This window comes from Meleagris gallopavo, chromosome 4 (assembly GCF_905368555.1).
Source record: "Meleagris gallopavo chromosome 4, MGAL_WU_HG_1.1, whole genome shotgun sequence".
Lineage (NCBI taxonomy): Eukaryota > Metazoa > Chordata > Aves > Galliformes > Phasianidae > Meleagris > Meleagris gallopavo.
In genome coordinates this window covers 2,521,326-2,547,664 of record NC_139407.1, presented here as the reverse complement: position 1 = coordinate 2,547,664, position 26,339 = coordinate 2,521,326, and the positions used below count along the sequence as shown (strand labels likewise).

Here is a 26,339-nt window from a genome sequence, read left to right as displayed (position 1 = left end):
ATTCTTTATTATCCTATCAATACAGTAACATCTTATTTCACTATTTTATGTAAGCATTCAATTTTCTATTAAATGTTTGTAAATCTGCTTTTTCTTTTGATGCTCTCACATTTGTCATATCTAATGACTGAAGTAAGAAACATTTCTACTGATGTTAAGTATTCATCAGCATGCTATTTGTGTGCTATTTCAACATAATTCTTTCTCAAACCAAGAGAGACATCAAGGAAAACAATTTTTTATGGTTCAGTAATTTAAAACACAGCAGTCAATGTAAGTAATTACAGAATAATAAACTAACTTCTATTGATTCTGCCTAAGGACGTGATGCAAGCTGACATGTCCAGCACAGAGTTAAATTAAAAAAGGAGTTCAAGCTATGCACAGTTCAAATTTGGATGCAATTCCCACGGAAGCAGGATTTCCTTTTATGTAGGGGTGGGATGGAAAATCTGAAGTATCTATGTATTTTCTCTGCTAACTTGAGCAAGAGAAGAGTTAAATAATAAAAACAGAAGAAACCTTCTGAGTTGAACGATGAATTCTGTACATTGTTCACTTTATGCAAAAGTAGCTCATGCATCCTGAATGCAGATATTTTCCCCAATCAGACAGGTATCTCTGTGTGAAGTGGTGACTCAAAGCTCATGCAGACTTATTCTTAAAGATGTTCTTCATCTGGAGTTCAACATTCGAGATGTAATCCACGTTCTGAAAACACTGCATCTGTGCAATCTGTTAAGCAGACTGTTTACATACAAAGCCCATGACAGAACCTCTCTAACAACAGAAAGCAACACAGACCTGCAAGGACCTTGTCAGGCAAGCTCGTTAGAATTTTCCTGCACTAATACTTTTCTGTAAGTACTCCCCCATAAAACTATTCAGGGGCTTAGTGCAATGCAATGTGCCCTGCTGGTCTCAGGGAGAGAATGAGCAAGATGTAGCACATGTGGGAAGTTCATTTTGTTTCCCTTACAAAACACACAACGCCTGCCACTTAATGTACATCTCATAGCTCTCAGCAGCTAATCCTATGAGCGTTTAATGCATCGAACATAATTATCCCTTGCTTGGAGGACTATTGACTTCTGCATAGGGACAGAGGTGGTGAAATGTAAATGGCTATCAGGGGAATGGAGAAAAGCTCTCAGGGACAATCCTTTTCAAAAGAGAAGTACAAAATGGATCACTAACACATGCTCATGCTTCTTTAACTTAACTGCCTTATCTGCTGTAGAACCAGGTCTGTAAGACTAGCCTTTTTTTGACAGCTTCAGTGCCACAGATTCAATATAATGTTCTATATTCAAGCATCTTTTGCAGGAAATTTCACATAAGCATTATTCCTTTGGCAAACAAATTTATTGGCATCAGCTCAAATAATGTATGAGAAAAGAAAAAAGTATCACACAGATATTTATAGTGACAACGAATCAAGAATACAAACAAACAAACAAACAAACAAAAAGTGTAGTGGGTTTGAACTAAAATACATTGAACTGAGGATATAATTCTCCAAAGCTTCTGGTCAGGTTTCTGAGATTCTGAACACAAAGCATTGTAATATATTCAATCCATTAGCAACAATTCTGCTACCTGAAGCAACAGTTCTGCAAGATCAGAGTATTTCAACTTAGAACTTTATTCAGAAGTTTATTCAGAATTCTGTCTCGCTCAGAAAAAGTGTAACTTCTTCATTTGGCAACAAAAGATAATTTGGTACTTTTAAAACGCTGGCTCTGTTGTTCTTAATGTTGGAGCAGTTCTGCCCACGGGATCAAAATAGAGAACGTGTTCCTCAACTGCTGACTGTGGATACAGATGCACGTAGAGACAACTCTCTGAACCTCAGCTGCATGCAAGACACAAGTCCTGCCCTCTCACACCACCTAGGTCACGTTGCCTCACCTTGTCTTAGCAGCCACTTTGATTTTGCAGAGAATAACTGCCATAATTCAGGCCCTGTGCACATTCTTTTAATCTACTTCACAGAGAAGATGTGCAATTCTGTCTTCATCTGCTGCTTAATTGCTGCGAGATTTTTCTCTGTCTGCTAACATTCTCTCCCAAGCAGCAGAGCTGAAGTGAAACACTGCAGAACGAAGGAGGTAGGATTTGCAGGTCTTACTCCTGGTTTTCCATTAGTAAGTATTTCACATCGGCCAATTCTTTCTGTTTTAAAAAGCATCTGAAGTCTACATGGGGCTCTATTCCTTGTCGCACTGAACTAATGCTCAGCAAGATCTCTGTTCCAGCATTTCAAGCCTTGTACATGTGTAATGCTGCATCAGACAGCTTGGACTTGCCCTCAGCAAGCATTCCTACTTACAATCCTGGAGTCTGTGCTGTGTGTGCAGCCCACAGCTACCTACAAGCTAACAGCTTCCCTCAAACACTGACTAAAGTTGGGAAGATACTGGGGAAATAATGGAAACTGACAGACGAAGAGGCCTCAGCTACAACTGCAGACCACTGTGAGACATCCCAATTTTCATCTGGAATATCTTGAAGGTGGGAGAGTAGAAAGGAAGTAAAAAATAATAATAAAAAAATAATCACTCTAATACCACAGTGTTTTAATTACCTCCCTTAAAGAAATGCACTGTCTCAACAAAAACCATACTGCTCTGTAGGTAAAATGGTAGAGAACTGTACCTGTGACCATCAAGCAAAACACTCTAAACATTTTACAGAACTCAGTGCCCTAGACAACAGTTAAGCTAGGTTATAGAGCAATAAGTACCCTATTTTCAGGAATACAAAGATTTCTGCATTGCTGTGAGCCCAGTTAACAATTCTGAAAAGAGGTCACTTAGTGACCAACTGCTCTGCCCAGTTAATGAGCTCAGCCACTTCAGCAAAAGCTCCTGTTATTTAATAGCAGTAGATCTGGAGGACAAAATTAATAAAGCCTGGCTTTGCAGAGATTTGTCTCCTGGGAATAATTGATTTCCATACTAATGTAATACATGTTCCAGTTGATGATATTTCTAAACACTTGGTCTCGTGGCTGCTTTGTTGTTTCATTTGCAAATGTCTGTTGCTGAACTAGAAACTAAATAGCCTACTTTCAGGAGTTTTGGAGATCTGTAAATGCTAAACTCTTTGACCTGGTACGTGAACTTGTGGAAGAGGAAGGATCAGACAGCATGGTTAGCAATTTTGCTTCCATAGGAAATCAGAAAAAGATTTATGTTTAAAGTTGTGAAGGTAAAAAAGGTTCAAGAGTACTGTAAGTGTATCTATATGTTTACAGGAAATGTGAATTCAAATATTTTCAAACAAAATGTTTTAAATCCTGCATTATGTTTTCATAAATGATGGGATGCCCAAGTAGTACACCTTGCATTCAGACTCAGCGTAGGTTTCCTAAGCAGCACTCTAAAATGCATACAAGGAGCAGGGCCAGCAGAGGTAAAAACTGACCACTACAGAAAAGTAAAGAGTCTCGACCAAAACTAAAAACATATGATATGTATGCAATGTCAAGTGTTGAAGGTTTCATCAGAAGGGCTTTCTTACGCCTTGCGTTGATTTTGTTTCGTACCCAATCACAGACAAAAACGAAGGGCAAACCAAGCAGTAAATGTTTCCAAGCGGGGTGTAAGAAGCATAGAAATTGATAAAGATGGAGATGCATCACAAACATGGTGGCAAATCCTGCTGGTACGGCACAAAGAGATCCGGATGGCACAAAGGATGAGCAGGACACGTCCATGAGAGCAGTACGATGCCCACGTGGAGCTAAGGACTGGTGAGTGTGCTGCTTAAAAGATGCAAGGTCAAGCAATTAGAGAAAAACAAAACAAAACAACAACAGCCTAGGAATTTATCAGTCAGAAATGATCATGAAAACAATTCCAGTCAGTTACCCGATTAGGTGACTGAACTGTTTAAGGTGACGAGGCAGAATAGGAAAATGAAATCACTGCATGCATCATCCAGAAACACACTAGTTTGGGGCTCTTGTCCTTGGCTCCAGGAGAGATTTTCCCTGAAAGCTTGCACAGATTCCCAGCTGTGTGTTTTCAATAAAGGTGAACTTAAAGTCACACATTTGAAAAACTACCAAAATTATTACAGGAAGTAGTTTGAGAAGGTGCATAAAGCACCTTTTAACATCAGCCAAGCATATTATCACTACCAAGAAATAGGAAGGACAAAACGAAGCATTTACAGTAAAAATGCAATGCAAGTGCAAAAACTAATGAGCAAAAAAATGAAAGAAAGTTGTTGCCTAGAGAAACACAGACTCTCAAAAGCAGTCTCGACAGGAGCTGTGGTAGAGGAGGTTTCAAACTGAAGCCAGAGAAAGTCCTGAGCGTGCTGTGCAACCCACTGCATAAAGGCAGTGACCCAGAAAATCCCTTCCAGGTCCACGTCATTTGTCCAAGCAGAAAAAGCAGTGGCCAGCTTGGTTTTTCTCACTTTCACTGAGAAACAGACTAACCAAAGGAGGAAAAACTCACAAGAGTCAACATGATTAATGTTACATTTTAGATTTTAACTACTTGCAGTTTCTCAGGAAAGACATGTATTCTCTAAACTTGCAAGGGAAAAATATTTTTAAAAATATAGATATGTAAATAGTTTCTACGTAAGCATGAAAACTGAAGATTTCAATCTCACATGGAGTTATATCTCTATAAAATACCAAATAAAAATACATTTGATGAAATAGAATTCAGAAGTTACATGGTGGAGGTTTCTTTCTGTGGCTTTTTTTTTTAATTTGCTATTTAAAATTAATATCTGTGGCCATATCAAGACCACAGTTGGAGTTTTAACTAAGGGATTATATTTGCTCTCCACAGTACAGCTCATGAGAAAAAGAATTCCTAAGATAGCTTTGCTTTTCCATAATTTAGGATATAGGAGGTAGACATACAATTCTTCCACTCCTACTTGTTTCCACGTGCTTTCTCTGCAATAGAAGCTTCTTTTATTTTCCTCACTCATCAACACCAGATTCACACTTCTACTTCACCCCCAAAGTAACTGAAGAATTGTAATACTGCAAGATGCACACCTCAATACACAAATAAGCAAAGGACCACTAAAACTTTTTAATAAGAATATTATGCTTGTAGTATTTTTTAAGACAGAGCAAAAATGTGTATTCCCAGAGTTGTATTTTGGAGATTCCTACTCACATAAAGTGAGCATTCCTAAGCAATGGTTGGAAACAAAATTTTACAAATTGCTTGAAAGAATGAGAGGCAAATAGTTTTGCTTTAAAAAACGAGGATGCTCTTACTTGAAGATTTTTAAAAGAAGGGTTGCTGTAGAAGATACTAAATAAAAGAAGAATCCCTTTGAGATTAATGTACGGAGAGTAAGAAGGTTTCATATTTGCACTGCAAAATGAGTACATATAATGTCTCAAGGTTTTTCTGATAGTGTAAAAATAGCACAGCAGCTAGATGACAGATTATTTTTAAATAAGCTTCTCTCTTTCTGCATGGTTAACGCTGCAAAATCCTAACATAATGTTTTTACCTTACCACTGATTTTTAATGCTACACCAACCTACCAGTCAAACAGCTTTATTACTTACTTTAATCGTTTTGAAATTATAACAGTACTTCTGCTATGGCAATATAATGGCAGAGAATGCTGCAGTAATACTTGCAGCTTTCTTGCCTACGTGTTGCTTATCCCTTCCTTCTGATAGTATCCAAAGACAATAAAGAAAGTGTTTCACACTGACACGAACATTCAGGACTGTGTATGGTAACACGCAATCCTAATACCCCTGGAGTATCCGTTCTGTAAGCACAGAACAAGATTTAAAGTTCTTTAAATAACTGCGACTATTTGATTTAAATGGACAGAAGTGCTCCTTGTGTGTGACCATACAGAAGGAGGAAAAAAAAACCTATTTTCCTTCCTTTTGCAGCATCTCTAGGTAAGTATAAACGTTCCACTAAATTCAGGATCCCTGTGCAGAGACACGAGTTTATTTATGCAACTCAATACAGACCCTTCTTGTACATTAACAGCACATCCACTGAATTCTGAATCAACCTGCTGGTTTACTTTACAGCCAAAGTGTTATTCCATATACTAACACCAAATGCTAAGTTCAACTAGCCCAGCCTTGTCATAACCTAACGTTGCCAAATACCCACACGAACACATTCACAACATAATGGTTTCCCAAAAATCTTTATCAATGCAGCTAAAAGGAACTACGTGGTACCTGCTAAAAACCAGAACCTCTTTAGAGCAAGGAAATAGTCAGCTGATCGTGTTAGTCTGCATAAAATGCTGACATTCAGGTGTGGCTTCTAGAAATCTATTTGTGTCTGTACAGCAGTGCACACAAACTTTAGTTCTTGTACTCCTTTCATAGGAAAACAGCATACTAATAAATAAATAATATCAATCCATTTAGCAACATATATTCAACTGATATCACAAACAATTTCAGTGATGCCTATTTAGGAAGAGACATTTTAGCTTGCCAAACTGCAGAAAAACAGTAAATATAGAAATAAAGTAGAAATTTGAGAGAAATGCATTTAGAATCATAGAATCACCAGTGCTGGAAGACGTACCTCCAAGACCATCCAGTCCAACTGCCCACCAACCACCAATATTTTCCCACTAGGCCACATTTGTAAATTTAATCTTTTTTTTTTCCTCCCATTGAGCAGAAGATTAGTTACAGAGACCTAGAATGCGTGTGTGCGCATCCCTTGTTTCATTAGGCCACCTTGTGATAACGAGAGAATTGGAGAGCCAAATTCTAACCACTGATTCCTGACAGTATCCAAATGGTCTTGGCTAAGTGATAGATCTTTTAGTCATTTGCTATATTAACTGTGTTATCTTTGCATGCCTAAGTGATAAAATCCCAGCTCCACTCGTATTACTCTAACAAAGGAATTCATAAATTTAGTTTTCCCGGAGTACCATCCCCACAGAAATAATAACAACACACAATAATAATGGAAGTGTCAGGTGTAGGAGTGACATTTATCTATCTAAATAACCTCTGCCTTCAGCAGGAAGAGACAGACAAGTAGATTTTCTGAATACTACTGCTGACATGCATGTCACTGTTCAACAAACTAATGCTTTAGTATCCATTTATTTAGGAATACCAGCTGCATTCGGGAATCTTGGAAACTGCTAAATGAATTATCTGAAATCCTTTTCTGTGAAGTGCAAGGAATCTCTTACAAAACTAGGAAATAAAAATATTTGTTAGCAATTAAAAGAACGTATTCTTTGGATTCCAGCAAGATCAAACAGAATGGAAATCCTTGGAGACAGACAACAAAAAGCAATTGCAGAAGTTATAGACCAGCAGGTGTATACACTCAGTATGCACACAGTACACAGACTTCTACAGTAATTAGCAGAAACAAACAGTTTTCATTTTAGTTCGTGTTTTTGTTCAGCTGCAACACTTAAGTTCTTGTTAAATATATATATATATGCTCTTTGCTGTTGCCATGAAAAAAAAGCAGTGGGACGCCATTTCCAGACACAGAGTTAATTATTCAAATTTCACATTACAAAAGCTCTTAAGTCATTAAACGCGTTCGTTTTCCTGTTCCTCGTGGTTCCTCTGCAGTAAGGATTTGAGGGGAAGGAAAAAAACAAACCAGCTTTATGTAAGAATCTTTCAAATAAGAACTTCTCTATCTCCAACTTCTTCAAAGGCCAAAAGACCCAGTTAACAATCCACTAGCAATGTGGGTCAAAACTGAAAATATAGACACACCAGGAAGGCATCTGGCTCTTTCCTGAGCAACACAGAATAGAAGAGAGGCTAATGCCTGCCATGTATTTGAAAGATTTTTTTTCTCCCTAGCTTGCTATTAGGAATAAATGAAGATTTAGAGGTCAAGCTGTATCCTGATCAGGGAAGCAGCAGAGACAGACTCCGTACAATGCAAGTTTTGAAGCACTTTTAGCTGCTTATGCGTAGTTTGAAGGAAAATAATAACAATCAGGAGAACAAAAACTGTAGTTGGGTCAACTGAAAAATAGATTCCACAGTTTGGTTTCCCAAAATCTAGTCTGATTATTACTTTTGACCACAGCTGCATGCATCCAGCTTTCAAGCATGATGTTCTCCATTACCCCACTTCCCAGCCATCAATCCCACTACCAAGATTAAATGTAGGTTCCAGTACCACAGCCACATCCCCTCCTCCTGCTGTGCCCCTGCAGAAAATCTCCCATCAGACCTTTCTGACACTCATGCAACTCCTACAGGAGCTGGCAGGCATGCAGCAGAGGATAGGAATTTAGGAAACAATGCCATGGGTGGAGTCCTAAGAACACAATCCAGCTCCCATTCTCTTGACTCTGCAGGAATAACAGCCACATAGTACAGTGAAAGCCTATTTTTACCTATAAAGAAAGCCAATATGACTAAATGCACAAAGGGAGCAGACCTACAAAACAGCACAACGTCATTTCTATGAAATCATTCTTCACAGAAGGAAGAAAAAAAAAAAAGGCTCTTATTTATTTTTCTTACTTGCAAAACTCACAGTTTGGAGTCGGGCTATCAACTAAAAAATCCCATCCCAATTGTCATCCAAGTGATCCAGTGCACAGCACCTGTGCTAGTAAGAAAGCAAGCTGACAGACTCCACTTTCACGGGGTAAAAGAGATCACAGACTGAGGAACAAGGGCACTGCTCGTGGTCTGGGTCACTGTGATGGCCCTTCCCAGGCCGTCCATAAACTTCTGAGGATCAGGTGGCTGTACTTACCAAGAAGATGCACTGCTGCAAGCAAATATCAGCAATGGGCTCACCTGGACACCAGCACTAAATTATCTACAGATCAGAAATTACAAGTGACACATGACTGCATTAGCATTAACTTATTAACAGATATTAAACGCGGCTATAATAGGATGCAAACAAGTACAGAGCTTTACAACTCATGAGCTTGTTTTTTTCTTTGATTTAGAAAAGAAATTGCTGAATCAAGCCAAGAAACCTGGGCTGAAGAGTTTTAAATCAGTTTTCATACTCCCATTCTAAAGGAGAAGCACCATGTCCATTATAAGCTATAAAATCCATGGAAGTATTTATATACTTGAACACAGAGAGACATCTTCCCATTAAAGCAAAATGTCTGCATTTTGTCAAACAGTTCAAAGTTGTCACTATAGTGCCTAACTGAACTTGCACTCATACACCACATAAAGAAAATTCAGGATAACATTCCCAGCTCAAGGAGGGACACTCATTCTCCCACTCACTCCCACCCCAGGGGCCACAACACACTTCTTAACTTTGGAAAAGGCCAAATTTTTTTTTATACCTTTCTAAGGTGCTCCAGTCTGACTTTGAGAGGAATGGCATCTTACAGGAGACGACAGTTTGACTGCCTATAACACAGGACTCCAGAACAGCTAGAATAGTATCCAATCCAAGCTGCTAGCTTAGCAACCTACACCCCATTTAGAAAAATCCTCCAATGGTTGTGATGAAGACCTCAGATCAAAAAAAAAAAAAAAGACTACTGCCCTTATTTCAGTTTTTAACCTGTGTTAAGGTTTAGACCAAGTAGAGGATGCTAAGTTAATTAAGTACAGTCAAGTCAGTTCATGGTGTCAAGATGTATGCTGGTGGTGAGAGCAACCCAAAATGTAGGATGCCTTTTGGACCAGAGGCTGAGTGCCCATTCTTGTGCTGTACCACCTAAGCAGCTGCATACCACAAGTGCAAAATACAAACTACATCTACCCAAGATCTCCTCCTATCTTGCAGTTTTTTCACTTAACATAATGGTTATGATGCTTATCTTCTCCAATTTAAAAATAAAAAATAAAAAAAATCAGACAAAACTCTTAGTTATATTAAGGGTTACACATCAACATCATTTGGGTCAGGTAATATGTTAATACAAGGCTATTTACCTTCACCATCATCTACTTAAAAGCTTTGCAATCTGTTGTCCTTCATCTACCCTCCTCATATCCCCATATAACAGATTTAGGAAGGAATGACAAACACTGTTATAAATTCCAGCTCCTGGGCATAGGATCAGTTTTCACAAACAACTCAGTGAGCAATACTCAGGTAACCCTTCAGTACAGTTCATTCTTCCCGTGCTTCTCTGCTGAATCATCAGCATTTCAAAATGAACAGCAAAAAAAATAAAAGACAAACCAACTACTGGAAGGTATCAAAATGGGAAAAACAGCCAACCATCCATTGCTGGAGTAGTGTACAAGTATCAGTTACTTTTCAGGGACGGACGGACAGGTTAAGCACACTAATGGTTAGAATCCTAAAGAGCCTGCAGACTTGCACAAGTCAACCCACACTTCTTTCTTTCTTTCCTTTTTTTGTGCTACAGACGCTGATAAATACAATACTGAAGGTGAAATGCATTAGGTACAAGACCTTCCGGTCAAGGGCAAATCTTGAGACATCTTTCTCATTTTTCTCAAATCCTTAACGTTGACTCTACTCATCACGTGGGGTCATCACAGTCAGTTGTACTTGTCACCACTGACAACAAAAAATACTGTATGCACTGCTTCAGGATTATCCCACATGAACTCTTGAAACACCCTACCATCATGATTTTTTTTTTTCCTTTGGTACTCTTCTATTCATTATTAAGTTCAGAGAATGCTAATAAGAAAGCGTCAACCATAGTAACTGAAGTCTAAATACATATAAGCTACTGCAACTGGGATATCAGAAAATTAAAATCAGATTTTAATAAGAATTTCCTGAAACCTTGAAAATCTTGTATTTATTTCAGATAACAATCACAGAACTGTGTATTTCTGAGAGAGCTCGTAAAATCAGTACAGCTTCTCAAACACCAAGGATGTTGTTAAAGACTAATTTGTAGTAATTTAAAGCCCAGAACACAACAAGAAAACCGAACTGGATAAAAATTATTTTGCAGCACAAAAATCATTCATTATCCCAGAACTGATGGTCAGAAGACGGTTTATATGTTGATCCAATTCCAGTTTACAAAACTGAGCATTAGGGAACTGTGATTCTAATTGCTAACTCATGCGCTGTTGTCTTTTGGCACAGATAATTGCTTCTCCAGTTCTGCAGACCTGTAATACTATCACATGCAGAAGAATTTTTCAGATAAGCTCCAGGTGATCTTAGCAGCAGAGTACAGACCACAAGACACTCTTCCTCCTCACGCTTGCATGCTGGAGTAGTACCAGCAGCAATTGTAACTGATAGAACAAGCAACACCACCAACAGCAGCTTCTAATCTTCTTATAAACCAGGTATTTCTTTGCATATCACTATTTGAGGTGCCCTGCCTTAGGCAATTAAAGATGGAGCTTCCAAAAATCTAAATTACTCCATCTTGCCGGAATATTTTTATAGGTCCATTTACTAAACTGTTAAATTTACATGCTACATCAACTGGAAATAAGCCCAAGCACAAGTACCACGTCACAAAACTCTTAATCAAGAATTCTGCAAGGGAGTGCAAATATTTTTCAGGTGCAAGATGCTTGAGATACTGAGGCACAGGATTTTCTCAGCTGAAGACTCATGCTTCAAGTAACGACGTACTCCATGTCACTCTATTTGCATATTGATAATTCCCTACCCTACTTAGCACAGCATTCTAATATCCTCTGTTTTAGAGCTTCTATTAGTCCTCTGACTTTTAACTTATAATTTCAGAAGCAAACCAATGGTACCTTGAGGGCTTTAAGGACTTCTTGTTTTCTTTCTTTAGAGGTTTGGATTTTTGGTGTTTTTTTGTTTTTTTTTTGATTGCTGGGTATCAGCAGCTCTCAATATTAGCTGGATTTTCAACTTGTCTGAATCACAGAATCACAGAATGGCCAGGGCTGGAAGGGACCTCAAGGATCACGAATCTCCAACCCCCTGCCACATGCAGGGCCACCAACGTCCACATTTAATACCAGGCTGCCCAGGGCCCCATCCAACCTGGCCTTGAACACCTCCAGGGATGGACGGGGCATCCACAGCCTCTCTGGCAGCTGTTCCAGCACCTCACCACTCTCTCTGTAGAGAATTTCCCCCTGGCATCCAACCTAAATCTCCCCTCCCTCTCTAGCATTATAAATGCCACAGAAGCTGTGGGTGGCACCGCCATCCCTGAAGGTGTTCAGTGCCAAGGTTGGATCGGGCCCTGGGTAACCTGAGATAGTTAAAGGTGTTACTGCCCACTGTAGGGGACTAGAACTGGATAGCCTTTATGGTCCCTTCCTAACCAAACCATCCTATCATTCTCTGATTCTAAATTCTTTCCAAATTTCTTTCTGATGTCAACTCTCTATTCTGACTGGAAAAATCTGTTTCTCAAGAAGGCAGAGAAAGCCAATTATCTGCCTTTTTTAATGTTTATCAACATCTATATAAACATACATACATATATACATAATCTGCTTTTGCACCTCCTTTTCAAAAAGTAGATGGTATATATTTTTTAAATATATATTTCCACATATACAACACAAGCACACAAAAACGTGCACGTTGTACAGTCTCCAGGCCTTGGTACTGTAACAGAAAAAATGGCATGACTTATACTACGTGCTGAAGACATTTTCATTGCCATCTGTACAGGTCACTAATGCACCCACTGTCACTCATATGAGATGACCCATATTATGCCAATGATAAGCTTTTAAGAAAATTTGCCGTTCAATGTTGTACTGGAGAATAAGAATTTATCCAGACTCTATCACAGATTGCTGGTATGATGCCAAGCAAGCCACTTAAAATTAACCTTTCAGAAAATCATTAGACCATGGGTGCCTGATCTGGGCCAAAACACAGAAAAATCAGTAAAAGTCCATACTTTGAGCTCAACCTACACTGATAAGTAAACGTTTGAAGTTTTCAGAACTCTGTCCTTAGATTTTGCCAAAGATTTGCTTCATTAGAACTATCTGAAAAGTGAAGATAACGTCACTCTGTGCCACGTCTATGAATCACATTAACACCATAGTTACAAACTCCATGAAAAGCCAGAGAAGGAAAAAATAATACTTTTATCTTCTGAATAGCACTTGAATAGCATGCCATAAACATAGTCTGACCGTTAAAGCAACAAGCCTAACACAAAATATCAAATATATACCAAAACTTATCCATCTTGAGATGAATTTTAAGGAAAAACTGTACGTGACCATGCACAGTGAAAGACTATATTAAAGAGCACATTTGAAGTAGTGAAATAACTACTCCTAATCATTAAAAAAAAAATCCACAACTGTGTTATTAGTCTGCAGAGAGAACCTTTTTCAAAATACACTAATGAAATGGAAAGAACAATCTGAAGGGAATAAAACAGAAGCCCTGTTTGTCAACAAGCAACAAAAACAGTTGTTTTTTAAAGGACAACTCCATCAATTTCCAAGGTAGTGCACTTCATTAAGACAGACAAGATCAAAATCAACAGCAGCTAAAGCAGATAGCAGATTACTACCAAGTTGGAGGCAGGCTTTTTCATATGTATGTTTGTTCATATAACTTTTCTCCTTGTGTGTGTATACATGTGTTACTAACTGTATGTGCACACATACACACACGCATATGGTCGAGTCATCTTGGATTGCCCAGTTTATCAAGCACAGCTTACACTCTTCTTCCTGGCCGTATGTGATGCTTTCCCAAAAGGGCAAGTAACTATCCCTGGCTATGTTTATCTTCTGAGTTCTAAAACAGTACTGATTATCCCTTCCAGAAAGAGAAAATTATGCTTCTGCTATAACGTTTCATGTTTCTTAGGAAAGCATCCCACAATCAACACCCTTACTGCACACCAAATTCAAATAGCCATATTTGCATAGTTACAACTCAAGACTCTTCCTCAAAATATCATTCATTTCCTCCTCATTGTTGGGAGTGAGGGGGCCCATAGCATGGAATCATAAATCTTTGTGAGCTACAACACAGCAAGAGCAAGCCAAAGACTTATTGCTTTCAATATCTTTCAGTAATCAAGACGTGTCAAGATCATCAAAAGGCTGAAGTGTCTATGTGAGCACTGAAGGAGAGTCACTGGGTTTCTGGTGAAACACATCCCTTATTTGCACACATAATTTCTATAGTATCCAAAGTTAACTTCTCTTACAGACTGTTCATAAGTGATGGCAAGGCACTGGGCAATTCATGAGCTGTTAGTCATTACACACTCATGGAAGAGCTATGCATCTCAAGTCACATCCTTAAAAGTCTTCTTTTTTTAATACTCATCTAGTAATGCCAAGTAAAATTTCCACAAACAACATGTAGAACAGAAAAGGAGGAATGAGATACTGCTGGGCAGCTGATAGTAATTCAAGGAACACCATCCACACAGCACCCAGCACACACAGGCAGCTGCAGCACTGCCTCAATCCCTTCCTATTTATGAAAGATATATAAGACCTGTATTCTTCATGGATGCTACTTATCTTTAATTTCTTACATTAATTAACCCACGAAATGTAAGTTTTCACTTCATCTCCCTCCAGTCCAACCATCATGAACGTAATGTTCCTTTTGCACATCATTTTTCACAGAACAGTAAACTTATTGCCTTTTAAACTAATGTTAAATTAGGAACTTAACAGCATTACCTACAATTAGGTCACAGAATTTTGTGAAATCTAGCACAAGAGATTTCTGCACTCGTTTCCAGCTTGTCTCAGCAAATCAAGCTGCAAGACTGCAGGTAAGGATGCTACAGAAGTAACTAAGGTTCTTTTCTTGAAGTCAAGTCCATCAGACATCAATAAAAGATTCAGGATACTGGAAAAATGCAAACATGAAAATAACTTCTCCTCAAAAACGATTGATTCAGTCAGTTTTCCTTTTTGGCAAAGCAACACAAAGCTTGTATATCATAAAACTCTGAGCTTGCCTTCCCTCCCTACAATAACTCAGATTCCATTTTCCAAGCAAAAAGCCTCTACCTGGAGAACAAGCATGGAAAGTTTCATTGCCAAAGTAGCGTTTGACTGAGCTACACGTGTCCTAACAGATTCATTTTAAACTGTGCAAGCCCTTATCTATGGATTTTATTAATGCAAAATCTGCAATTGTGTGCCAGCTCTGTGTCAAAAATATGTTTTTTTTTTTCATTTATACGTCAGCATTTCTTACAGCAAATTAATTTTCTTATACTATGATTATTAACTTTTACCTTTTATGATTTTGGTATTTTGGTCCATAGAGTGAAATTTATCTCTGTAATTTAATCAGTTCGGAATAATGCATTTAAAAATGTGTCAGACTTTAGAATGTAAGGTCTCCAAGCTACTGAGTTATTTTTTTCCCTCATTTATAAGCTATTATTTTACATTAGACTTGCTGTGTTAGAAGAATCCATCCAGAAACTTTCGTTAACCTTCTCTGGAGAAGAAAAAGAATACATATGCATCTGTCTCATTTTATTTCAATTTGCAAATTCAGTGTATCCTATTCTATTTCAGATTCTTCAGTACTTGAGTTTCAGGAGAAATGGAGTTGTGGTGGGGTTTTTTCTTAGATTAAGTTCTAAATATTTCATGAACACCAATGATTTGGTAACATGAACTCCTTCATACTTGGAATGTAGTTAAGAAGAGAAAGGAACAAAACAGTCCACAATAAGAAACTGTGATACGTCTGCTGCACGCATAAAAATAAATTCATGAGACATGTCCTGAAATGTTTCTAGATTGGTTTCTGTGTTTCTACACAAAATCAGAGCTGAATTTGTGACGAAAATATTCTTCCTTTAAGAAGTTCCTGATACCACATTTTCCCCACTGTTTACGACTACCCTGAATATACTGTACGCATTCCCATGCAGATTCTCGTACACACACTAAGCACAGAATGTGGAGGTTTACAAGAAAGAAATAGTGAAATTAAAAGTTACGTCAAGCCATATAAAATCTACCATGAAGATGTTAATGTCAGCGAAGTGATAAGAATCTATTTCTATCATCTTTTCCTACTGTCAAGCCTAGATTTCCAGTTTCTGACACCTGAGGCCTTGTTAAATTATGTTTGCTGTTCTGCTTATGAATGCATTTATAACCAACAATAAACACAGGCAGCCCATGGGATTAAAGCCTGACAAAGGTGTAGCTGACTCATGGGATCAATTATAAAGCATCAGTACTTATGCCTTTTGTTCATGCCGTGTTTTACTAACAGTTTCTGCATTTTCAGTGCAAGTCTACCACAGATGTTCAATGCCATGTTACAAGGCAACAGCACGCCCGTACCACACGTTACACAGAATAAATCTATTCTTATCAGCAGCTACAATTAAACCACTTGTTATAAAGCTCAAATACCTCTTTAAAGTTTTAACAAATGCATAGTCATTTTACCTGAATACTCATAGCTTTGTGACCAAGAAAAGTATGTCAATATTTCCCGAGTGCACTTCTAACCTTCAAAAAACCGACAGAGTTGCCTTTTCCAAGCTAAAAAAAACAGCCTTAAGCACAGACACAGTTTCTAACGCCACCTCAGGTACAGCTTTCCCTGAAAAACCCGCTATTAAATTCCCAGACCAGGAGAAGTACGCAAGGATAACGACAAGCAGTTCCAATTTTCCATGCAGCTCGCCTGTGACAGGTTATTGATAGAACAAACAGAATTTGCAATACTTACTGAATGTTTCTCCTGCTGGCCCATAACTCCATGGTTAGCTGGGATTGCAAGTGGTTTCATAATGAAGAAACAGAAGCTGAATTGAATTTACACATCATGTACCAATTTCTTATGGATGGCAAGTCACCCTCTACAGCATTAAATTAAAACGAGGAGGAGGGGGGGAAGCAAGCTGGAGCTAAAAGTGTCACTACGGGTAAGCTCAAAAAACCCCTCACACTTGTAGTGCAGAGAAGCAATCCAAACGACAGCGTTAGTCTCCATTTTTGTAACACAGAAAGTCTAACCATGTCAGGATGCAAAGAGCCTGATGAAACCCTACATATCCAGTGCTCATCCAGGGGAACAAAACCATTCCCCGAGACAGAGAAATGGGAAGGAAAAAAAAAAAAAAAAAAAAAAAAAAAAAAAAAGGAGGAAAAAAAAAGCTAAAATGGCTGACTGCACAGAGACTCCCTCAAAAAGGCTTAATAGAGTATTATGTTAGTCAGGGTGCAGGAACCAGCCCCAGCACCCAGCCAAGCGTTGTTAATACTCCTGTTTCATTTGCAACCGCACACGCTCACACACGCAGCCCCCCCGCCACCACCCTCCACTCCCCCAAAATCAGGGCAGAGCATGCGAGCAGGGACCTCCTCCCCTGGCTGCCAGCGCTACCGGCAGTAGTGACCGGTGATCCGTGCGCCGCTCAGCTAACCAAGTTTGCACAATTAATCTCGGCAGCGTGACATTGACGGACATTGGATTTTATGACGCCCGCTCCTCACAATCGAGACGAGCACATCTACCCAGCAGGAGAGCCAGCAACAGAAATACAACACAGTAACACACACAAAAACCCAGAGAATCATGAGTCTGAATGCAATACGCCAATATAATTACGTTATTGTGCTTACTTTGGAAGACCATGGCTGCAGGCAGTTGGCATAGCAACGCACAAGGAAAGCCATTTCCTGGGCAGAAAGAATGCTTCCTTTTCTAAATAAAAAATTCCTCTTAGGATACAAACGGCATTGCTGCTTCCTGCAGAAAGCAAAGAGACTGTAGTCTGTCTCTTAACCTGCTCAGGCACACTCAATGCGGTCCTAGTGATGTAAGTGCATTTCTCACTCACTCTCTCCCTCCCTCTCCCTTTATCCACCGAAATATTTGAGTCGAATGGAAGACAAATTCCTCGAGGCTCGTCCCTTCCAACACTTAACCGTTTCACTCATTAAGGTAGAGGTGGACAACGCAGAGAAAACAAGCAGCTCTTGCCTGTATGATGTCAGCCCCTGAAGATGAAGGCAGCCCCAGGGGGAGGGATGTGCTCACAGCTGCTCCTGAGGGCGCTGCCAGGGTAAGGACCAGCATGTACCTCCACCAAGCGGGACTTCTCAGGAAGATGAAGGCAAAGCAGGTTCCACATCACCTTCCTTTTTCCCCCCCACCCAAAAGAGTGCTGCTGCAGCACTGTAAACGCTGTTATCAAGTATTTATAAACAGTGCACTCGACAAGTTCTTGCAGATTTTCAGCTGTTTCACTGCTAGGCAGGCCACAGACATCCATGGCCTGTAGCCCGTGAACGTCAAGATCCTCTTAAAATGCAATTTTTCTTTCTGAATATACATCTTGCTTCTCTGTGCGTACTGTCTACACAAATCCCCCAGAAAACAAAAGGGGATGCAAGATCTGAAAGAGACTGACATACATATGGCTTTTATAATCCTCCTCTCCGACCGTAATTGCATCTTAAACTGGGAAATCTCCCGATGCCTCCCCTGGCAGGGCTGCGCTGCTGGTCGCACACTGCCAGCACCAGGCCGCAGAGGAGCCAAGGCGCAGAGGCCGGGCTGCAGCAGCAAAGCCAGTGGGCAGCCCTCACCACAGAGCCCAGATCCATGGCACCTGGCAGCGGAGACCCAGACGGGGCCAACGGGATCGTGCCACCTGCCCAAGCAAGCCTCAGCCTTCTCGGGGCATGTTTACAGCATATTCTGTCAAATCAGAGACCATCTGTGCTTAAAGCCACTTCAAAGTCTTTTTTATTTCCTTAAATAATAGGAGGAAAAAGGATTTAGCAGTTGTTACAAAGGTGTAAACACACAGGAAGAAATGAATGCTGCAGAGTACCACATAACCTAATCTGCAGCTGCCTTCCACCAAAATACATGTCCACTGGTAATTACGGAGTGATGTCTTTCTGTGCGGACAAAGACTGCTGGAAATGAGGCTATAAATTTAATGAAAACCAATCTGATCTTTATTTTTCACGGTTACTCTAAGGACACCACTTCATACGCAGCATATTTGAAACTGAATCTATTTACATTTATGAAAGTTGATGACACGTGTGCCCTCGGTTTCCTAGTATATGCTAAAAACTTTCTGCCAAAGAGAAGTTACTCTTTAAAATGTCTGAATTATAAAAATAAGTTTTCTAAAGTCTTTGTGATGTGCCAATGCCACCCAACAGATGACTTTAAAGTGTCAGATCATGCTCGAGCCCTGTAAAACTGTGAAATGCTTAGCACCATCAATCTTCTGATGAAGGTCTGAACCGAAATAGGAAAAGACATTCACTTTGGGAAGTTCCAACAAAACCCACTTCGTACAAAATCAAAAACTGCCACTTGTTGACAAAACAAACAAAAACTTCCCAATTCAGTGACCTAGTGTATAACAGCACAACCAGAACCTGAGTTTAGTGCTACAAGCTCATACCAGAAAAAAAGAAAAAAGAATTTCTGCCAAGACAGAAATTACTCAGCAGCGTAGGAAGGAAACACAACACTTTCTGGACTGTTATGTACTTCACTGAGCTACAAACATGTATCTGTATATGGAACGGGGGGGAATGGTTTAAACTAAAAGAGAAGCACACTTTAGATAAGGCATTAAGAGGAAATCGTTTATTCAGAGGGCAGTGAGGCCCTGGCACAGCTGCCCAGAGAGATGTGGGTGCCCCATCTCTGCAGGTGCTCAAGGCCAGGCTGGATGGGGCCCTGGGCAGCCTGAACTGATGGGAGCAGCCCTGCCCATGGCAGGGGTTGGGGCTGGGTGGGCTTTAAGGTCTTTCCAACCCAAACCATCCTGTGACTCAATTACCACCACCTCCCTCACTTCCCAGGTACGGTGGAGCAATGTAAACGTATACTTCCTATTATCACTTCAGAAAAATGTGAAGACTGCTCCAAAAGTAATGCCTCTTGTTTTATTATGTTGGCCCGTGACATCAGAGCTGGATGCTGGTGATATAATAGTAGAGGTAGAACCTTCCAACCAATGCTCCGCTACATTCTGTTTCCACAGGACAGATGGCAGCAGAGGGGCAGTCTGACAAAACAGCATCTGGACATGAAAATGAGTATGAAGCAAAAAGGCATGTCTTTGAACTACTTCATGCAGAAAAAAAAATGGTACCCACTGACATTCATCCATGCTTGCTGAATGTTTCCGGAGACCAAACAGTGGAGGTGAGCAAAGTGAGGTGGAATGTGGTGCGTTTCAGCAGTGGTGACAGCAACAGTGGGTCACCTCCATGATGCAGATTTTTACAAGCTATGTAGGCTCTTGTTCATCACTGGTGAAAAATGCATAGCTAGTGGTGGGACCTACATTGTAAAATGATGTTTTGTAGCTGAGAGTTTGCTTTATCAAGTGTTATTGTGCTCTTCGCATCTGCTATGGTTTCCATAGAAATAAATAGGAAGCATTACTTTCAGAGCTACCCACGTAATCACATAAACTACACTTCATAAAAATTGAATAAAGAAGAAGTTCAATTACTTTTTGCATCTTTCAGTAAAGAATGAAGGGCATTTAAATTAGTTATAGACACTAAAGAATTATATCCTGAAAAGTTTCTATCATAAACAAGTATGAAGCCACTACAAAGCCTAAACGCAACCTTGCATTCATGTGCATTCCAAAGTTCATGAACAAACTCCTAGTTTAGACTTCAAGTTTGACAAGAGTAAAAGGTTTTTTTGCAAATGCTTTTGTAGGTGGTTGAAGTGAGATGCTTATGAACCTGATGTGCAATAATAGGACATAATGAGTTATCCTCAACAGCTTTCAAAGTATGATATGAATAAGAAAGCTGGCATCTCTCCCTGAGCCTCATAAAAAAATATAAAAAATTCCTAACAAATGCAATTACACATGTTAGGACTTCCTTGGAGGGAATTCAGAATTCATAAACAGTAGTTCTGAATTTAAGGTAGAAACTGGTACAGATCTCAGCAGTGTGCACCACCTAAAATAATGCCTCTAAACTATTTTACATTCCAGAATATCATCTCACAGACATTCTCCTAAATGGTGCCACTATTGCTTGGACCATTAAAAATCTTTTTAGATTAATGACTAATGCTGCAATGACAGATTTCCTCAAATCTTCAATGTCAAACAGTCATTTTAACTCACAACTACTTGTAGGTGTATTTAAAATTTGATACAGATGACATGCACGCCAAATATTCTTTTTATCTCATAGACAGAAGTTATCAGATCTTTCTCCTTTTCCTTTGAGCACTGTACACAGAATCATTTCCTTCTTGTTCAAAATCTAACTCGAAAGACATCAAAATTTTCTCAATCACCAAACTCACTGTCACTTTATGACTTCAGTAAGACAAAAAAAAAGAAGTGATCTAGAAAAGAAGACTAAGTAATAAGGCAGGAGCTCCACAATCATTACGTGCCCTCAAAACACTTCCAGCAAAGGGCAATTACACAGACATTACACATGGCTGTAGGAGAAGGCAACAGCATTTGTCAAATTAATGCTTTAGTTGATACAACGTCACCATCATTACACTGACATTCACTGCACTGCTGGCAACACCAAAGTCTGGTTTAAATGGAGCAATCTGTGTTGCTTTGATAGCATGTTTATTGATGGTCCAGACCATTTGAACAAATGCCCTTCTGCTGAGCTGCTGCTGCAGATGAACCTGTAATCTGGATCTTTAAGAGAACGATGAGCCTGGAGCTGGCAGGCTGGTGCCTGAGCAGGGCAGGTGTACAACAGCCAACAATCTTCCCTGTGACCACAGGCTGGTTTTTCACCTCCAGCACAGCTCTGGCATCAGAACAGCAAGCTTCCAGCATGTGGGCCAGGCAGCTCAAAGTAGAGCAAGTTATAACCTTCCTCTAAAAAACCTGCCATCAAATTCTCTTTTATGACAGATGACTTTTTTTTAAGCTAGAGCAGACATAATGACTGCTCATTCCAAACGTGGCAGTGTCCCATCTTCAGAACATCCAAATCTTCCAAAGTCTACTTCAGCAAAGAATAACCACAGTAAGAGCACAGAGAAACTCATCTGCACTCTGTATTTAACCAAGCTTTAAATCTAATTTTTTTCTTAAAAAACACATCCTTCGTGTTCCTGCAACATATATTGCAGTTGTACTTGTTAAATCTTATTTGCATGAAACGAATTTTGATTGAGTGCTTGCAAAGTCACTTTACAACGTATTGTTTAACTGATTTACTTGTTGACTATTGGTTACATAAGCCTCAAGTTTTATGCCATTAACAGGGCTTTAAAAGCATACATTATCATTATTTAATGCTAAGAACTGGACATTAAAAAAGAAGATTTTAATGATTTCAACTAGCAGAACGGTCACAGATGAGTTTCCTTAACTGTTTCAGTACTTTAGGAGTGGAAAATCCATTCTGGCAAAATACTGGAAGTTTTTCCAACGTTCATAAAGTTTTCTCCCCTCTTTGGTGTAAGCACAAGAGTTTAAAACAATATTAATCAAATCAGAGAACAAGAGAATGTGTCTTTTGCTTTTAAATTGTGAAACAAAAGTACACAAGCCAAAAAGCAAATGCTTCTTCCAAGGTCAAGAATTGGTGGCATACACAATTAGCAAGGCTCCTTTGCCAGATCTAAATGATGCCTTGCCATCCATACCTGCTAGGGCAAAGGTTTGCTGCTGAGACACAAATCTCCTCACTAGCTTGGGGACAAAACAAAGCAAATGTAAATTGTATCATTTCGTTCCTAACAAATTCACAGCAGGAATTTCAGGGACACAGGTTCTTCAGTTATGTGAGGTGCCCCCACGTTTCATACTCCTACTGCATGCTACAGCAGGAAAACGTTACAGCTGCTGGATAATGGAGTACCTCTTTCATGTGCGTCCTACTGCCATATGGTTGAGAGGAAGAACAAAAGTCAAGGATTTTTTTAAGGTCAGTTAACCACTCAAGTTGTAGCCCATTATGTTCTTCACCAGCCTCCCTGAATCCTGTAACTGCTACTTGCAACAAGCTGGCACGTTTGAATTACAAGCAATACTTGTTCTGGCACAGCATTCAACACAGCTGAGACCACCAGGGCAGGATTTCCAGTATTACATGCTAATGAATTAAAAAACTAACAAAAGTCACTCCACTTTTTTCTTAATCTCACCTAAACACTGGCTGCTTCTCTGTTATTTTGTTTGTTTGTTTGTTCGTTCATTGGTTTGTCACTTGTGAGATTTTGGCAGCAGTGGAAGGATATTTTTGCTTTAAGAAAATCTGAGATGCTTTCTAGCACTTTTCCTTGAACTTACATAGAAGCTGTAAGAGAGATTGTGAAATTCCCATCACTATGTTCTCAAGGTTCAAACAGACAGCTGACAGACAGCAATAAACCTCCACCTTCCACTAGGTTTCCAGATTCCTCCCCTGCTGGTGGAAGTTGTTGTTTTTCTTCCGTATCTGATATTGCTTGCTGTCTGCCCTCTTGACTGTCTATTTGGACATCTCCTGTGGCAGATATCTAAGTATTGCTGTTATTTTAAGGAACTTTAACTTTGATAGTGCTGGGTGCTATGAGAGAGGATTTTCATTCACTCTAGTTATCTGCTGGAAGGAAATAACTTGTTTTTGTCTTCAGACACAGTTTTATCCAGGGAGATTCTCCCTAGAGTCTACTCCAGGGGTTCCCAATTAAAACCAACACTAACCATAGTTTAGCAGCATAAGATCATTTTCTTTTTGGAGAACTCTCTCTTCACGTTGCTGCAATTTCTCCCTTGTGTAATATACAGCATGCTCTATCATACCCTGAGAGCCTTGTGTTCTAGCAACTGCACAGAAATATTTATCCAGATCTTTTGCTTACATCAGTAACAATTACACACAACCTCAAATATTTCTAATAATTATTTTTCAAAAATAAAAGTGACCCATTTTTGAAGAGTCTAAAAACAGTATTACATCTTTCAGAGACCTTAAAATGAAATTCTAAGTACCCTTCCTCTCACTCCTTTCGTGTGAATATTAAGTAAATCGGGGAGCCAACTACCACCCACTGATAGAAGCCCTATCTTGCAAATTTAACACTATATTTTTCCCTTGCAATTTTAATATTGGTCATGTGGATACGCAATGAAATAAGGTGCATCTACCAAATTGGCTCTCTATTGTTTTGTATTGGAAGATTAGAAGATTCTTATCTGAAAACATCAGCATGCTCAGTATTAGGATCATCTTTTGTGTCCTGGGAACATTTGCAGACTTAAAAAACCAGTTAGTTGCACTGCATGCCTTTATATACAAGTTACAGCATTCAAGAGAAGAATGAACTGCTGGTGAGGAGTAGAATGGAGTCAAATGAAAAGACGAGGTAAAATATGGTAAAAAGTTAGCATGTGCATGCACACACATGCACATACAAATGAAGGAAAATAGCACAGGAGCATTATCTGTGCAGTTTTTATGCCAGGCATATCAATAATACACATAACACTGCCAGATGTTCCAGGTGTATGTCAAAACTTTGCTGTCTTTGAATTGCCAGATAATTAAGGCTAACTGCCAAAGAATAAACTCCCAAAACTCATTATAAGCATGCAACGTAATACTAACACACTAACTAGATCTTACATAAAAGATATATTTTTTTCTTTTCTGTAATATCAAATATCCTTCCATCACAGATCTGTAGATTCCAGGAATTAAGAAAAAAAGTTCTCAAGGTTGTTTTAAGACGATTTAGTTCCTCAGTGACCAGAGTATGGCAACAGGAGCACATTACTAGAATGGTAAGGAAAGAATTTACACGCAAGCCTCGTAGCAAATTCAAAGCAACTACTTCATTTTATTTAGCAGTTAGCTCCCCAAAACTGGGTGTCATGTAAGGCAAAGTACAAGCAAAGAAAACTGTGTTTCAGCACAAGATAAGACAGGGCTCTGATATAAACATCTGCTGAACAAAGTAGTGGCTCAGGATATTTAAAATGTACTTAACATGTTTTGTAAGTTTAAAATTTACATAAATGTTCATTTTAAACAATCCGAATTCAGAAGTACCTTTAAAAGTTCTCAGAAACAGAACCTTTAAAGGACAGATTGATGCCAAGCACTAGTAATTTTATCTTTAAGTCATTATGTCAAGCACAGCTCACATAACAATGGCTCAGATGCTCGGGAAAATGAGCTGGCCATGTTTTAGAGGGCTAATACCATCACTTCTGATGTCCATCTCTGCAAAGATGCAAATATCATATGCTTTATACAAACACAATCTATATCTGGCTCCCATTTCCTGATACACATTTGACATGCCAACCATCATTCCTAAAACAACTTGATGCTAATTAAGATAACGTATGTAAGAAATATTTTAAAACATGTAGGGTTTTGTTTTGTATTTAAATTGTCCTCAACTCCAATCAAGTTTAAGTAGCAGAAATTCCATATTTGTGATTAGTTATATTATGCAATGATCAATTTTGGAAAGAGTTACGAAAGAATTAATTTTCTGCTACATGAACAACATTCCATTTTAATGATCAACATCACGTTTAGTTGGGTTTTAGTCCTTTACTCCCCATCTCAGAAAAGCAATATCATGTATGACATTAAAAAAAGAACACAATTCAATAACAGAAAAATCTCATGCTATACTACTAAAATCTATGCTGCTACTAACCAAAGTATCATGTGCATGTTCATAAACTATTGTCAACCTCTACAATCTGCAAACAAGACCCAATGTCAGTAATGTATCTAAGCAATGGAATTGGCAGTAAGATTATTGACACCCCACTTGCACAAAATGCTACATAATTTAAAGTACGTTGCTCTTTGAATTTCCAAATCCAATCACAATTACAAATCCAGTTACATCAGTGTAAGCCCTTCTAAAGGGAACGAAAGAACAGTAAATCCCAATGGATACATGAGTTCTTTAGCAGGGATGATGTAATACACTAAAATAGACGTGCTTTGACAGAAGCTGCTAGTTGAGTAAATAACGCACTGCATGTCATTAATTTTGCATTAGTTTGCCAGCAGATATTTCTAAAAGGAGGAAGATCTAACAATTTTGGGTTGCTGCAGGTCCTACACAAAATAAAAACAACAGCATTGCTCATATATTAACAGATTCCTTGCAGAATAAATGGAGGAAGGAAGCTGTGCAGTTACGAGGTTGCATTTTGCCACATAGGGACAGGAAATATTGTCATTACAGCATCTTCTGTGGATATCGAATACAATGTACTAACAAGAATACTTTATAGTGAGGCATATCACAATAACAGAAATAGTGAGACAGTTGAGCAGCATACACTGCGATTGCAGAATACCATCAGAAAAAAAGGCTATTTTGCTAGCAGAATCATAGAATCCTGAGAGCTGGGACCTTCAAAGGTCACCAACTCCCCTGCAATGAACAGGGGTAGATCAGGTTGCCTAGGGCCTCATCTCCAGCCTCACCTTGAAAGTCTCCAGGGATGGG

General features: G+C 39.0%; 1 protein-coding gene across 10 annotated transcripts in view; it reads right to left on the bottom strand.

Annotated features, from left to right (window-relative positions):
- The window catches only part of RAPGEF2 (Rap guanine nucleotide exchange factor 2), a 174,221-nt gene that overhangs the window by 49,026 nt on the left and 98,856 nt on the right, over positions 1-26,339 (bottom strand). The window contains exon 1 of one of the 10 annotated variants that reach the window (XM_019614436.3): positions 16,605-16,962. The exons of 8 other annotated variants lie outside the window; for them this stretch is intronic. In XM_019614436.3, the coding sequence (XP_019469981.1) occupies positions 16,605-16,664 (60 nt within the window). In that variant the 5' untranslated portion in view covers positions 16,665-16,962. Of the gene's footprint in view, positions 1-16,604; positions 16,963-26,339 lie in introns of those variants that run through there. One more of the 10 variants, XM_003205369.5, reaches the window with a different exon arrangement.